Genomic DNA, 13,773 nt, shown 5'->3' with positions numbered 1-13,773 from the left:
GCTGTGCGATCTAATACTTGTTTAATATTGACCAAGCACCATTTCATTCAAATGTCCACTTAATCTTTAATATTTTGCCATTTCTTTAGGACAGAAATGCTATAGCCACTGTAATTAAACGAATATGTGGACACCAAAACGTGTAAACTCAGAGTGAGGGTTTGAGCTTTTATTTTGAACTCGCGAAGTATTCTCCTGAGTTCATGTAGATTTATAAATTATTTACCTTACAAATCTGATAAAATGGCGCATGTTGCGTTCCCAGATGAACGTTATAATAAACCCAAACTCACAACGAGTCAATCCCATAGACTCCCCATGTTAAAATGCCCAACTTTACAGCAGAAAAAAACATGTTTACAGCCTGGTTCAAATCTATATAGCTATCTATATAGCTAATTTTGCCTGTGAGGGGGGTGAATTTTTTTATAACTCATCCGTTTAAATTATGTTAAGACTTAAAGTTCTGCATAATTAAGGACGTGGCCAATTGAGTGACAGGTGGATTGTCGAGCTAGGTGAGCGTGGTTTCAGCAACCAGCTCCCACCTCTTTGCCCATATAATTATTTAATTAAATCGTAGCGTTTGTGAATTTGCAATTATGCTTAATTATGATTTTTAAATGGGTTTAATATATCATGCAGCCTTGGGAAACAGTCTAACAATGTTTTATGGATTCACGTCCGTGAAATACGCCACTTCCGGTATTTTGCCGGTTAGTCGACGCCAAGGCGAAAACATACCTGATTCGTCCGCAGCTTGGGCATCTACAAACCGTCACACAATAATAAAAACAGATCTCGGGGTATGCTCTTTCACAGGTAAGACTGAACAGTTGTTTCTGTATGTTGTTTGGTCATTTTTAGCTTTATGTTGACAGCTTTCCCATAGACCCCCCATGTTAAAATGTCCAACTTTACAGCAGAAAAAAAAACATGTTTACAGCCTGGTACAAAAAATGATTTTGGTCTATATAGCCAATTTTGCCCTTCATGACAACTGTGAGGGGGGTGAATTTTTTTATAACTCATCCGTTTAAATTATGTTAAGACTTAAAGTTCTGCATAATTAAGGACGTGGCCAATTGAGTGACAGGTGGATTGTCGAGCTAGGTGAGCGTGGTTTCAGCAACCAGCTCCCACCTCTTTGCCCATTTTCGATTATCCAGGAGTGACGCATGGTGACACGCTGCCAAGATGGCGACGGCCGCCTCTGCCCACTTTGAGCTTCAAAAATGCTCTTCAGAAACCTACGGGTGACGTCACAGACACTACGTCCATGTTTTTATACAGTCTATGGTCGACGCGAGCAAAATTAAGTTGAGGATTTTTAAAAATCGAATAGTCTAATAAAATCGACGAATCGCGACAGCCCTAATGTACATTGATTATCCCCATAAAACCTACTGTGTTTTTATTTTGGGGGTCATTTGTTTTGTGTGGATACATTCATACATTCATTATAATCAGTAAAATCATTCATTTTACCATGGTGAATAAGCCGAGGGAAACGGTAGCTTCAAGACCAAATTGAAAGTTCTGTGCGACTGCCACTTATTCTTAAACAAAATATCAATCTTCATCTTTATTGCAGAAGATATAATACTGTACAATACAATCTTGAAGATACAGTACAATCTTAATATTTACAGTAACGGATTGTCACCTTAAAAATGGTGCTAACGAGCCTTAGCTACAGCAAATTCTGTCACTATGTCCTTCATATCCAAAGACCTTTGTATGTTCCGTTCTGTATGTGGGGGTGGGGGGGGGTGGGGGGAATTGTCTCCTGGTGGAAAACAAAGATTTAAGATGAAAATTACATGCAATTACCATTATATCCAGTAGATGGCAGCAGAGGATCACTCATTAGCTCAGTTGCCATTTCAACTCCCTAGTTTTTCTCACATCTTGCTTTTGGATTTATTGACTTTGAAATATAGCAAGAGCAGGAAGTCACAAAGTCTCATGTCATTTAAAAATAAGTAAATAAATAAATAAGCCCAGACACCAACAGCCTACTATGGTAAATTATTTAAATACTTAACTAGTTAACTACAAATTAAGTTATTTATTAATGCTATAATAATTAAATAATGCATTAAATATTTTGCCATTTTTTTAGATTTAATTTAAAAACTACATTTTTCAAACACTGCCTGAAAAAGGACACATCAAAAGGAGTGCTTGAAGTTATCTTTACCTGTAGAAGCTGCTAAAGGCAACAGACTTGTTGCTGCTGTAGTTTTGTTACTCTGAATTTACTCTGCATCACTTAAAGCACAGCTCTGTTTTGACATCGGCTTGTCAGATCGTTTGTTATGTTCATTGCTACAGTTATCTTATAACCGTCAATCGCGGATCAATTTGGCGGATTCACTCACGTAATTTTTTACACTCGTGTTTGTCATTCCTGAAACAGTATACATGGACGGTCCTCTTAAACTTTTCTTCAAACTGTGAATGAAGAGATGCCTGTGATTGGCTAAAATACTCAACACTGCAAAACACGTTGTAAATAGAAACTTTTGTTTTGTTTTTTTTATTCGAAACCAGAGCGCGCACACAAAAACACACAGGAGAGTTTGAAAGCAGGTGACTTCGAGCGGGTACAGAATTGAGTTGATACTACTGTCTAGAACTGTAAAAAGACCCCTGGCGCGTCTTCCCCGGTACCACCTATTTTATTGCAGCCTATATTAATACCTGCTAAACACTACATAATATGCTGCTGCTAAGTGCAACCCTAGCTAACCTGTTTCTCAGTAACCATATTAGTAATTGGACTATTACCAGTAATTCATCTTGCAAATAATTAAACGAAAATAAGCTGGAATTAACAACGAAAACATTTGTTTGTCATATCTTTAGTCAATCTTATCTCCATCATTTACCACTGTCATGTTTCCTCTTTTCCTCCTCTTCTTGCTTTTTTCTGCTTCTGGCTGCCAGACGGATATGTCTTCTTCATGTTTAAATTAGCAAATGCACGAGTAAGCGCTGTGCCCATAGACTGTAAAAAAAAGATGGACGACGCGTCTCCACTTCCTTCCACTATAGAAAAGTGAAGCCAAAGCATCTCAGTATGGCCGCTGCCATCTTGAGTAAATTATTTCATTTGGAGCCAGAGTCTGCGCAGTAGAGATTTGTTTGGAGCCAGAGTCTGCGCAGTAGTGTCGTGAGAGGTGGAGCCAAGGTATCAAACTCCCGCAGACCCAATCAACCATATTGACACGGCCCCGTTTTTATAGCATCCAATTACTAGCTAAAATCAAACTTATCATAAAAACGAACAATTGCAATATCAGCGTGATAACAACTACCTTAAATGACCAAAACCATCTTTCGGAAAATTGTATTGGAAGTAGGGGTGGAATGGTTCAACGGTACATTAGTTTTTAGGTACAGAAATTGAATAAAGTAATGAAATGTAAAACAGCATTGCATATTTGACTGTATAAATGAAAGACTAATCTTTATTAAAGTTACAAAAGCTATTAAATCAAGAGCAGGGAGTTATTTCTTTGTTGCTGTTTGATTAATATTAAGAAAGTGCTGTCACTTAAAGACACTGTAAGTACGTTCAGCCGGCTATGTCTGCTATAGGATACTTGCCAAGACGGGCATTTTGACATAATTTTTGTGTGAATTTGGCCATTCAAACACACTACTTCAGAGACAGCTTAATATTTGCACGCGTTCTGAGGTTTGCGCGCTTCGGATGAGCGCACGCTCAAATCTTCTCACTGCACACACGAGCTCGCGTCCTCTGGCTCTTAAATGTTTAAACTGGCAAAGCTTACATGAGTTTAGATTAAACACAGATATCAACGTGTGCTGTTCAGGTCTCACCTGTGCGCGCGCGCTATCAGCACCCGAGTGATGACGGAATAAATGACTGCTCATATTCCTTCATACGGCATTCGCATTGAACAAGAGTGAATGGTTTGTCCATGTTTTTATTTATTTTTTTTTTCATCACTGTAGTTGTAATGTATTGGGAAGCCAGAATGCGCATCCATCAACAGAAACATACAATAGCCGAACGCTGTTTGTTTTATGTGATATTTATAGCAAACCATATTTCAGATGCGTTGTCAGATTTAAGTTGAACCGCGGTCCTAGTGCGTGCCGAACCGTGTGTGGAGAACTGTACGGTTCGATTTTTTTCTGCAATCCGTTCCACCCCTAATTGGAAGTGTAATTTATTTTTTTTATTTTGCCTCAAGTCCCATTCGTTTACATGGAGAGGGCGGGGTTTATGACCTATACTGCAGCCAGCCACCAGGGGGCGATCCAAGAGCCCGCAGCTTCACTTTTCAGGACGTGTGAGGCACACCTGGCTGTGCCAGTTTGAAAACAGCAGCCGACGCATCACGAGGAAACAGCAAGCACATCCAGCGTAACGCCAGATGGAACCCCCTAGGGGGGATGCAGATATAATGTTCCATGTTATATTAATAATGACATTTCCGATTGTTCAAATGGTTAGGGGGGATGCAGATATAATGTTCCATGTTATATTAATAATGACATTTTCGATTGTTCAAATGGTCAGCTGTCGGGGGCCCCCTCAAAATGCGGGGCCCCAGGCAATTGCCTGCCCTATTGCTACGCCTCTGAGAATTTCTACACAAAAAAGAAAAGCCCTGCCCTGCCCTGCATGAACACGCACCGTAATGAAGAGAGTGGCTTTTCATGATGGATCTCATATCTATAAGATGGATTTCGGTGTGCGAGGTTACAAACGTATGTTCCTTTTTCTACGTGCATTTCTCAAAAATGCACTTAACACCAATGCGCAAGTACGTTAAAGGGATCGGGTCTTATCAGGTCCATTTGGAAAAAAGCACATTTATTTCAAATGATCCGAGACCCGAGGCAACTAATACCGAGTCCAAACCATTTCCGAGGCACTCGTCAAAGTTTTGGACCCAAACCCGCTCGGGTCAGACCTCGGGTTTTCGGATCTAAGTGGCCCCTTAGAAGAAGACCTCTATGCAGTACTACAGTGTCACATGATCTAAAATTTCTACTGGTTGCCAAATTTCTACTAGTTTATTGTGTCTACCTGTATATCGCCCACCCCCTAATATGGACACTCAATTCCAGATCTATAGGAACATTCTGTAGAATTTTCCAATTTTATTTATATTTTAATTTAATTTGCATTTAATTTATATATATATTATATATATATATATATATTTTATTTATTTATTTTTTTTATTATTCATTCATTCATTACCTGTCAGTTTGTGTAGAGGGTTTAGATGACAGTTGCTCTTGACTCTCAGTTTCCAAGGTTTCTTCATTCGATTCCTGTACTATGTCTTATTTTTGAGGCAGCTTTTCCACCTCCATGACATCAGCATTTATTTCATTCTCAACTTTCAGACTTCCAGAGTCCTTCACTAGACCATTTTCTATGGCAGGAGAGAGTCCATTGGTAATATCCACATCTGGAGATGAAGCTTCCAGTGAATGTTCCTGAGTTTGAGAAACTTCAGATGTCACTTGCTTCTGTTCTGCCATCTCAGAATGAGTATCCTCTGAACGTTTGTCCTCTACTTCATCTGTTTGCTCAATGATGGGTTCCTCAGAAGTCACTTCAGCTACACTTTTCTCAATAACATCCAACTCATTAGACTGACCTAAAAAGCATGAGTCAGGTTCTGTGCTGCTGTTGTCCATCAGTGAAATATCCCCAGTGTCATTGAGACCAGTCTCTTCATGTGTCACTTCATTGGTGTCATTCAGATTTAGTTCCTCAGTTTGGATAATTTCCTTCTCAACTACAATCATCTCCACGTGTGTTTCTGGCTCTGGTTGGGAGGAGCTCTTCTCAGATTCTACCTGAGCAAGTGCAGTTGCCTCTTGAACAGGTGCTTCCTTAACAGGTGTCTCCATAGCAGGTGCGACTGTTGAGTCTGAACTGGTTGCGGTAGCACCTGCATCATCTGTCAGAGCAGCTGTGATGTCTACCTCTTCAACTGACCCGTGCTGAGCCTCTATCTCTCCTTTCACTGAGGCATTATTCTCCGCAAGTGCTACGTCTTGAGGTGCTTCTGAGACTTCAGCTGCAATGTTTTGGATTTCTTCAGTGATTTCAGTCTCTGTTTTTGGTGGTTCTGTAGCTAAGATTATAGTTTCTGTTGGAGCCGTTTCAGGAGAAACATTGGGATTAACTTCAACAGCAAGAGAGACTTCAGTGTGTAATAGTGATATTGTTGTAGAGTAAGAGCTCTGTGGTTTAAGAATTTGAGACTTTGAATTTGGCTGTTTGGTTATAACCGATTCACCCAGCTGTGGTTTTGTTTCATCTTCATGCCTGTCGAGAGATTTGAAATGCATTTAAGTCAAATGTGGATGTTATGGAAGGAACATGAAAAACAGGATTTACTAGTTTAATGTACAGCACTCAGACGTTCACAGTGCAAAGTTCTCTTTAGCCCATATGTGTAAACTAAGGTGAAAAATTAGTTGCAAATGTAAATAATTCAGAATTTGTTGGTACCGTCGTCAGTATTATGAGGACATAACCATATAACTTTTGCATTTGCATATAAATACCTATTCAGAATTAAACAACTTGGCCCATCCAAATGAACAACAGCGCAAACTGCACCAAGTATGTTTAGTTTAGCCAATTAAAACAGAAGTCAATTACATATAGAAGTCTTAAAGGAACACTCCACTATTTTTGAAAATAGGCTAAATTTCCAACTCCCCTAGAGTTAAACAGTTGAGTTTTACCATTTTCGAATCCATTCAGCCGATCTCCGGGTCTGGCGGTAGCACTTTTAGCTGTAGCTTAGCATATATCATTGAATCTAAATTAGACCGTTAGCATCTTGCTCAAAAATGACCAAACAGTTTCTATATTTTTCCTATTTAAAACTTGACTCTTCTGTAGTTACATCGTGTACTAAGACCGACAGAAAATAAAAAGTTGCGATTTTCTAGGCCGATATGGCAGCAAAGTGCCTTGATTATTATACCAGAATTTTGCCTAGAAAATTGCAACTTTTCATTTTCCGTCGGTTTTAGTACATGATGTAACTACAGAAGAGTCAAGTTTTAAATAGGAAAAATATAGAAACTCTTTGGACATTTTTGAGCGAGATGCTAACGGTCTAATCAGATTCAATGATCTATGCTAAGCTACAGCTAAAAGTGCTACCGCCAGACTCGGAGATCGGCTGAATGGATTCGAAAACGGTAAAACTCAACTGTTTAACTCTAGGGGAGTTAGAAAATGAGGCTATTTTCAAAAATAGTGGAGTGTTCCTTTAAAGTTCCAGTCCAAAAGCACCCTGTTTAATTTAAGGTGTCAAAGTGACATTGTAAGCGGACTTATATAATCATTATAAGTGGACTGCAGTCAAATGCGTGATCTGGGATATTATTAAAAATAAACCATCCACTTGTTCCTGAAACTGAGGTCTTTCTGAAGACTGTACAAACATGTTTAAATTGGATGCATCAAAGCGAACATTTTTTCCTCTTCCATTTGTCCCTATGTTAGCTGACTCAAGCATGTGGAGTATGTCAGAAATTGAATGGGCATCTGTATACTGTATCAAGTGTACACAGCGTCAGTGATTATAGGTTCTATTTGCTTTTGATGCAACATGCTGCTTGTGTCCAATGTATACAGGTAACAATACAAATTCCACAACATCCAAACGAGCCATTTTGGTAGCTTGGTTAAATAAGTGCTCTTTTTGTACTGGAGAGGATGCTTTACGCTATGAAACTCACAACAGATATGAACTAAAAGTCACAAAATTTAAATTTCGAATCCATTGGGACTTTCACTGTCACTCACATGAGATAGCAGCAATTAGCAAATGACTAATGATCCAAAGATCCAATCAATTCCAGATTGACAAAATCAGGTCCCACACTTCATTTAGTCTCACTCAAGAAGTCGTTTCATTCAGAGATAAGTCACAATAGTTCTGTTTCATGCCATGTTAGTTAAAAAGTCAATCATTAACTTTACCTGTGCTCTTCATCTGAAGTTGGACTAGTGCAGACATCCGTTCCTGTCTTAGTTGATGTCTTTGATTCAGAGCTGTGCAGTAAACCTTTAGTCTCATCCTCTGTATGGTCACAAGGGTTTTTTCGTCCACAACAATCCCATATGTTCCCCATGTTGGCACAGGCTGCAGTGATAGCTTTCAATAAATCCACTTCTCTGGGTTTAAGTTCAGACCACAGGATGTGCAGTTATCTAAAGCAAGCCGCTTCCACTTCCAGAGGGCTAGCCATATACAAATATTATTTCTCCAGACAAGATTCTATATGCCTCGTACCAATACATGTGAGCAGTGTCTGTAAATAACGTGTATCTGTAATAATGTGTATCTACAGGAGCTGACCATAAACTGCACTTCTGAGTATCTGGTCATCTGCTCAAACCTGCAGATTGAAAACAAACACAAAGTCCCACATGAGCATTGAATATGCCATGTCTTCATCTAAAGACACAAGTTGCATGAAATCAAAAAGTAAAAAAAAAAAAAAAAAAAAAAAAAAAAAAAAAAAAGTAAAACTCTAAAAGCTTCTTACATTTAGGGGATCATCTTGCATTAACAAATTGTAATTTTATAGTAATAACAATAACTTTAGTAATTGTGGAGACTATGTTATGGTTGAACAGGTGTTGTTGAACAAATCTTTTAAGTGAACAAATCCTTCTTGTTCACTTCCATGCATTGATTCCTTTTTCATTCATGGAATTCTATTCATTTTGACACGCTTAACTGTTTGTTTGAGTCAACAATTATGAATTGTTTTATTGTCTTCAAAGACATAGCCTATAGCACTAGCCTATAGCAATTCATGGCTTATAACTCTTTAAAATCCTTATTGGAAAATTTTTCCCAAAACCAAAACAACTGAAAAAGTTGTCGGGCACTAGTGCACTGTAAGACTTTTTCCATTTCCGTTTCCATTGACTCTGGACTCTGTGCCCTATTTGAGGGGTAGGCCATTTGTAGTGGTTTCCAAAGACATAGTGGACATTATCGAGGCACCCTCAGTGAATTTGCTCACTCGCACTCACTTCCAAAACATCAGTACTCATCTTGCTGGATCTGTCTGTTGCTTTTGACAGTTAACCACCAGGCCCTTCAGGGTGTCTTGGAGGGGTGAGATGTCTAAGCCACAACATCTAACTACTGGGGTGCCTCAAGGCTCAGTACTTGGATAACATTTCTTCTTCATCTACATGTCATCACTACAATCTGTAATTCAGAAACATGGCTTTTCCAATCACTGCTATGGTGATGGCAGAACTCTACTTCTCATTCCAGCCCAGATGATCCAACAGTAGTTGCTCACACCTCAGCCTGCCTGACAGGCATTTCTTGCAGGATGAAGGGCCATAACCCTCAACTCAACTTTAGTATGACAGAACTTCTTGTGGTATCCGCCAACCCAACACTTCACCACAACTTCTCCTTCCAACTAGACGCATCAACCATAACTCCTTCCAGGACAACCTGGAACTTTGCAGTTGTAACTGGTGATCAGTTAACTCCTTGTCCAAGCTCTTGTTCTAGCCAGGCTGGGCTATTGTAACGCTGTTTTGGCAGGCCTTCCAGCATGTACTTTCAAACCTCTGGAACTGATCCATAATGCAGCAGCAAAAGTGGCCCTAAATGAGCCAAAGAGAGCGCATGTCACACCTCTTCATCATTTTGCATTGGTTGCCAATAGCCACTCGCATCAAATTCAAGGCACTGATGTTTGCCTACAAAACAACCACTGGCTCTGCACCACTATACCTAAACACACTACTTCAAGCTTATGTGCTTTCCACCTGTGACCTTTACCTTGACTGTTCCCTGCTGGTGGAATGACCAACCTAACTCAACCCGAGTCTTTAGACACATCTTTTTAATAGTAGCGCCTTCTGTGTTAGACTAACCTGGACTTGTCACAGCACTTACATATTGTTATCCTTTCGTTTTTTTAATTGCTTCTATTATCCTAATTAGTAAGTCGCTTAAGATAAAAGTGCCTGCTAAATTATTACATGTAAATGTCAATGTAAACGAGTCAGTGGAATTAATTAATATCCCTAGTAAGGTACAGTTTTGTTAGGGAGTTTCCATTCTTTGCTGAATATCTTTGACAATACAGTAAAATAACCCAAGAGCAAATTCAAACTTACGTTTTTAGCTAAAACACATAATATCACAAAATATTTCACAATATACGTTCTTACATAACTTCAATAGGTATATTATTTTTATAACAGTAACTGTGCCATCCTTGCGCAAGTCAAGAGTCACTCCATGAGCCAGAATGACACGAAATATAAACATGCCGTTTATGTCAATATGATTTCTAGTTTTCTATTTGATTACTTTTTAAAACCTTCAGTACAGCTATTTCAGAAGGCCAGTTGATACACAAATTGACTTCCAATTTTACGGATACTTTAAAACTATTTTTTTAGTTTTCCATGTAATGTTCCGTACAGTATATTAATCTTTGTGCATTGATGAGTTTTTGTTTGTACATTATTACGCATGTGACTGAGGTTGTTTTGCGGCGCAAGGCACAAGTGTCCACTTCTAAATACCGTGAATAATTATATATTACAAATTATTCAAAATTTTGAATGCATTTTAAGAATACTTTTCCCATCAACTGGTCAAAATGCACAACACCGCTGTATGCTGCGTGAAAGAAATGAAAAATTCTTCTGAACATTCATTAATCTTAGGTATTCCAATATTTAATAACACGTTGTTAAAATCGAAAGTTGCAACTGTGTTATTTAATGAGCTAACATGTACTAAGACTTGTATTTTTTAACAAAGATTAATAACTTCTGTAGCAATTGTAGCTATTGCTCATTGTGAATGTTAATGCATTAACTAAGGTTAACTGATGATGTCTTATTGTAAAGGGTTCTTTTGCACTTTAATCTGTGTAAAACTTTTAACTTTATAAATTTTTCTGTATTGCTTTATTGCATGTAAATGTTCAGTTATGTTTGTTATAAGAAAAAAGTTATTAAACCTGTTATACTGTATTATGACAGCACTTTTTTTTAAACAATTTCAATATCGTGATAATACCATATACCGTAATAAAAGCATTAGCAATTAATCGCAACATGAAAATTTGATACCGGCATATCCCTAATTGCAACACTCTGTCCTACATGTAAGTATATTCAATAAAGCATTGTTATTTCCCTAAAACAGAGGTATAAAATATTCCTTTAACAAACCGAATGTATTTAACTTAGATTCCCAAGCTCAGCGTTATTGAATGAGCCAGCATAAGCACATGTGAACTATCAACACCACTGCGTGTTAGATTAATAGATACTTCAGATCGCCAAACTTTGTATGGCATGAATTTTTGAAATACTCAAATATCTCAATTCCTACCTAAATGTTAAGAGTTCTCCATTTGCTTGTCAAGACAGACGACCACTTTTTGCTTCCAGGAAGATCGACGTGTATTAATGACCGTCTGTAGTTTCACTTTCCGTCTATGAATATACTCCCCACAGGAAACCGTGAACGTCAAGGTTCTCTACTTATAGTATTGTTTCTTGTCTAATGTGCTTTTAATTAACCAAAAATGATGCTGAAAAGTAAAGCCATAGTGTCTTAATTTATTTTATTTGCTCCTGTTCTTCCTTCATTGCAGTTGAAGATGGCAGTGCATGGTCTCAGATTAAAGGAATGTAGTGAAATCTGATCCAGTAGCAGCACATCAACACAGTACACAACTATCTTGAACCTGCATTAACCCAGTCTGTCTAAACATAGCTAAGTTATGATAGCTGCTTTATCCACCCTTGTGAAAAAGTAGTGCACTTTTGCATACTTCTAAAAAGAAAGCTTATTACAGAATTAATTAACATACTCAAATAAATAAATTAAACTTCAGTGTGAACACAATGTAATGTTTTTGGACACTTAATTGTTTTTGGACATTTATATGCAATTAAATAAAAATGTATTAGTTTAAATTTCAGCGCAATTACTCAAAGCATAACAAAAGATTAAAACATTTAAAATGAACTTACACTTTTTAAAAGTGTACATAAGTGTCATGAAACAGTCATAAATGTGTACTCTAAGCACACTTATGTGGTCTTTAATTTCATTATTATTTGTGAATACATTTTTTAAAATATACCTTTACTATTTGAAGTACACTACAAGTGCACATTCAATACAACAATTACGCACACTTTTTCATCAGGGCAGCCCACTTGCTCTGACTGATTACAGTTCTCAAAGTTGCATCTTGAAACATAAGTGTTGGTAGTTTACTCATGATTTATAACAGAGATGAGATAAAACCATTACAATAAACCAATTAGAAACTGTGTGCCTACTTAAGTGACATAATATTCAAATCATGCCAAGCTAAAGCTACTGTTTACATAGCTAAAGCTTTATGTTTACATACTGTAAGGAATTTAACTCATTGAATCTTATAAGGGAATTAATCATTAATTTTATTTCTAGCTCAGGTTTTGAGAGGAATCGAATCTGAAAATTCGAGGTCAACCTGATTAAAACTGATTTCAAATGTGATATTTTACACTTTATCAGCTACTCGTCCAGCGAGACGTTAATGTCAGTGTATATTAACAATTTGACTATATGTATTTTCCCTGGCCACGGGTTAATACGTTCTTTGATAAGTTATACGCTACGAGCTAGGTAGCAAGATCTTGGCAAGGTTTGACTTTAAAATTATACGACACCAGACAATGATTCTTTATAAATGAAACATGAATTTATTGGCTATTCTAAATTACATTGACCTAAGCTAAGACATACACACACACACACACACACACACACACACACATACATACAGTCTCTGAAGAATGAAAATGATGTTAACGGAGTTCTGAGAAGTTCCCAAAGTTCTTAACTCATTTTCACGAGTGGTTTTAAATTCAAACTGAGAGAATCACAAAGCAGAGATTTTCTTATCTTTACTGCTTAACTCAATTCACCAGTTCAGCACCTATTTCAGCAGATGTAAGACCTTGTTTGTACTTGCGTTTGTGAAGTCAGCTGAAACGGGGTTCCGGGTTTGGCTGCTGGAGGGAAATTCCGTTGCTGATTGGTTACTACGGTGACGTCAGGATGGCGTCCCTTTGGGGAAGCCCTTCCGGAGATTGGTTGGTTGCCGGGTTACGGAGGAGCCTCGAAGTTCTTCTGAGAGAGTCTTTTGCTTGGCTTTAGGCTTTGAAGTTCGGCAGTCGCGGAGTTTCAACTGAAGTGTTTGAGTTTTGGAGTCTCGCTTGTGCAATGTTACGGCATGGGAGCGCTTTGTCGCGCGGTCACCAAGGCGGAAAGCCACGGTTCTAGAGAGAGCAAGCAGCGAGAAACGAGAAGCAATTGAATTCGTGTTGCAGTGGGGTTTTGATCCGTGGCGTAAGTCCGTCCCACGGGTCGTTGTTCCAATCAGATAGTGGCTGCGGGGCTTAGCCACGCCCTGTGTGGTTCCTTTTTCGTGCACAAGTCACATGCTGTTCGTGGGGAGTATTTCTACAAGTTATAAGAACTTCTTATAAGCATCGATCCCGTGTTGCAGGCCTGAGGGCGTTAGTTAATTTACTTCCTGTGTCTACACTGGTTTCTATACATTAGCGATCACGAGACATCGCGAGGTATCTATATGTGGTTTACAGTCCTGATAGTCCTGATACAAAAGATCTCTGTGTTATCTCCTGATTGGATTAGTTCGAAGCCTCATGATCAGTGGCAT

General features: G+C 38.2%; 1 protein-coding gene across 3 annotated transcripts in view; it reads right to left on the bottom strand.

Annotated features, from left to right (window-relative positions):
- LOC107681466 (cell wall protein RTB1-like) overlaps nt 1-11,842 on the bottom strand; it is a 28,565-nt gene extending 16,723 nt beyond the window's left edge. Inside the window, exons 1-3 of one of the 3 annotated variants that reach the window (XM_016477774.1) lie at nt 11,421-11,842; nt 8,009-8,427; nt 5,249-6,331 (exon numbers count right to left, since the gene is read on the bottom strand). Coding sequence is in view for 1 of the 3 variants with exons in the window: in XM_016477773.1 (XP_016333259.1) it covers nt 5,335-6,331; nt 8,009-8,160 (1,149 nt within the window). In the remaining 2 variants the exon portion in view is untranslated. Of the gene's footprint in view, nt 1-5,248; nt 6,332-8,008; nt 8,428-11,420 lie in introns of those variants that run through there. The other 2 variants (XM_016477775.1, XM_016477773.1) reach the window with 2 other exon arrangements.
- Nucleotides 11,843-13,773: the final 1,931 nt, after the last annotated feature.

Source organism: Sinocyclocheilus anshuiensis, unplaced genomic scaffold, assembly GCF_001515605.1.
Source record: "Sinocyclocheilus anshuiensis isolate Anshui unplaced genomic scaffold, SAMN03320099.WGS_v1.1 scaffold1924, whole genome shotgun sequence".
NCBI classification, from domain to species: domain Eukaryota; kingdom Metazoa; phylum Chordata; class Actinopteri; order Cypriniformes; family Cyprinidae; genus Sinocyclocheilus; species Sinocyclocheilus anshuiensis.
The sequence above is the reverse complement of the archived record's forward strand: the minus strand, read 5'-3'. Positions and strand labels throughout refer to the sequence as shown.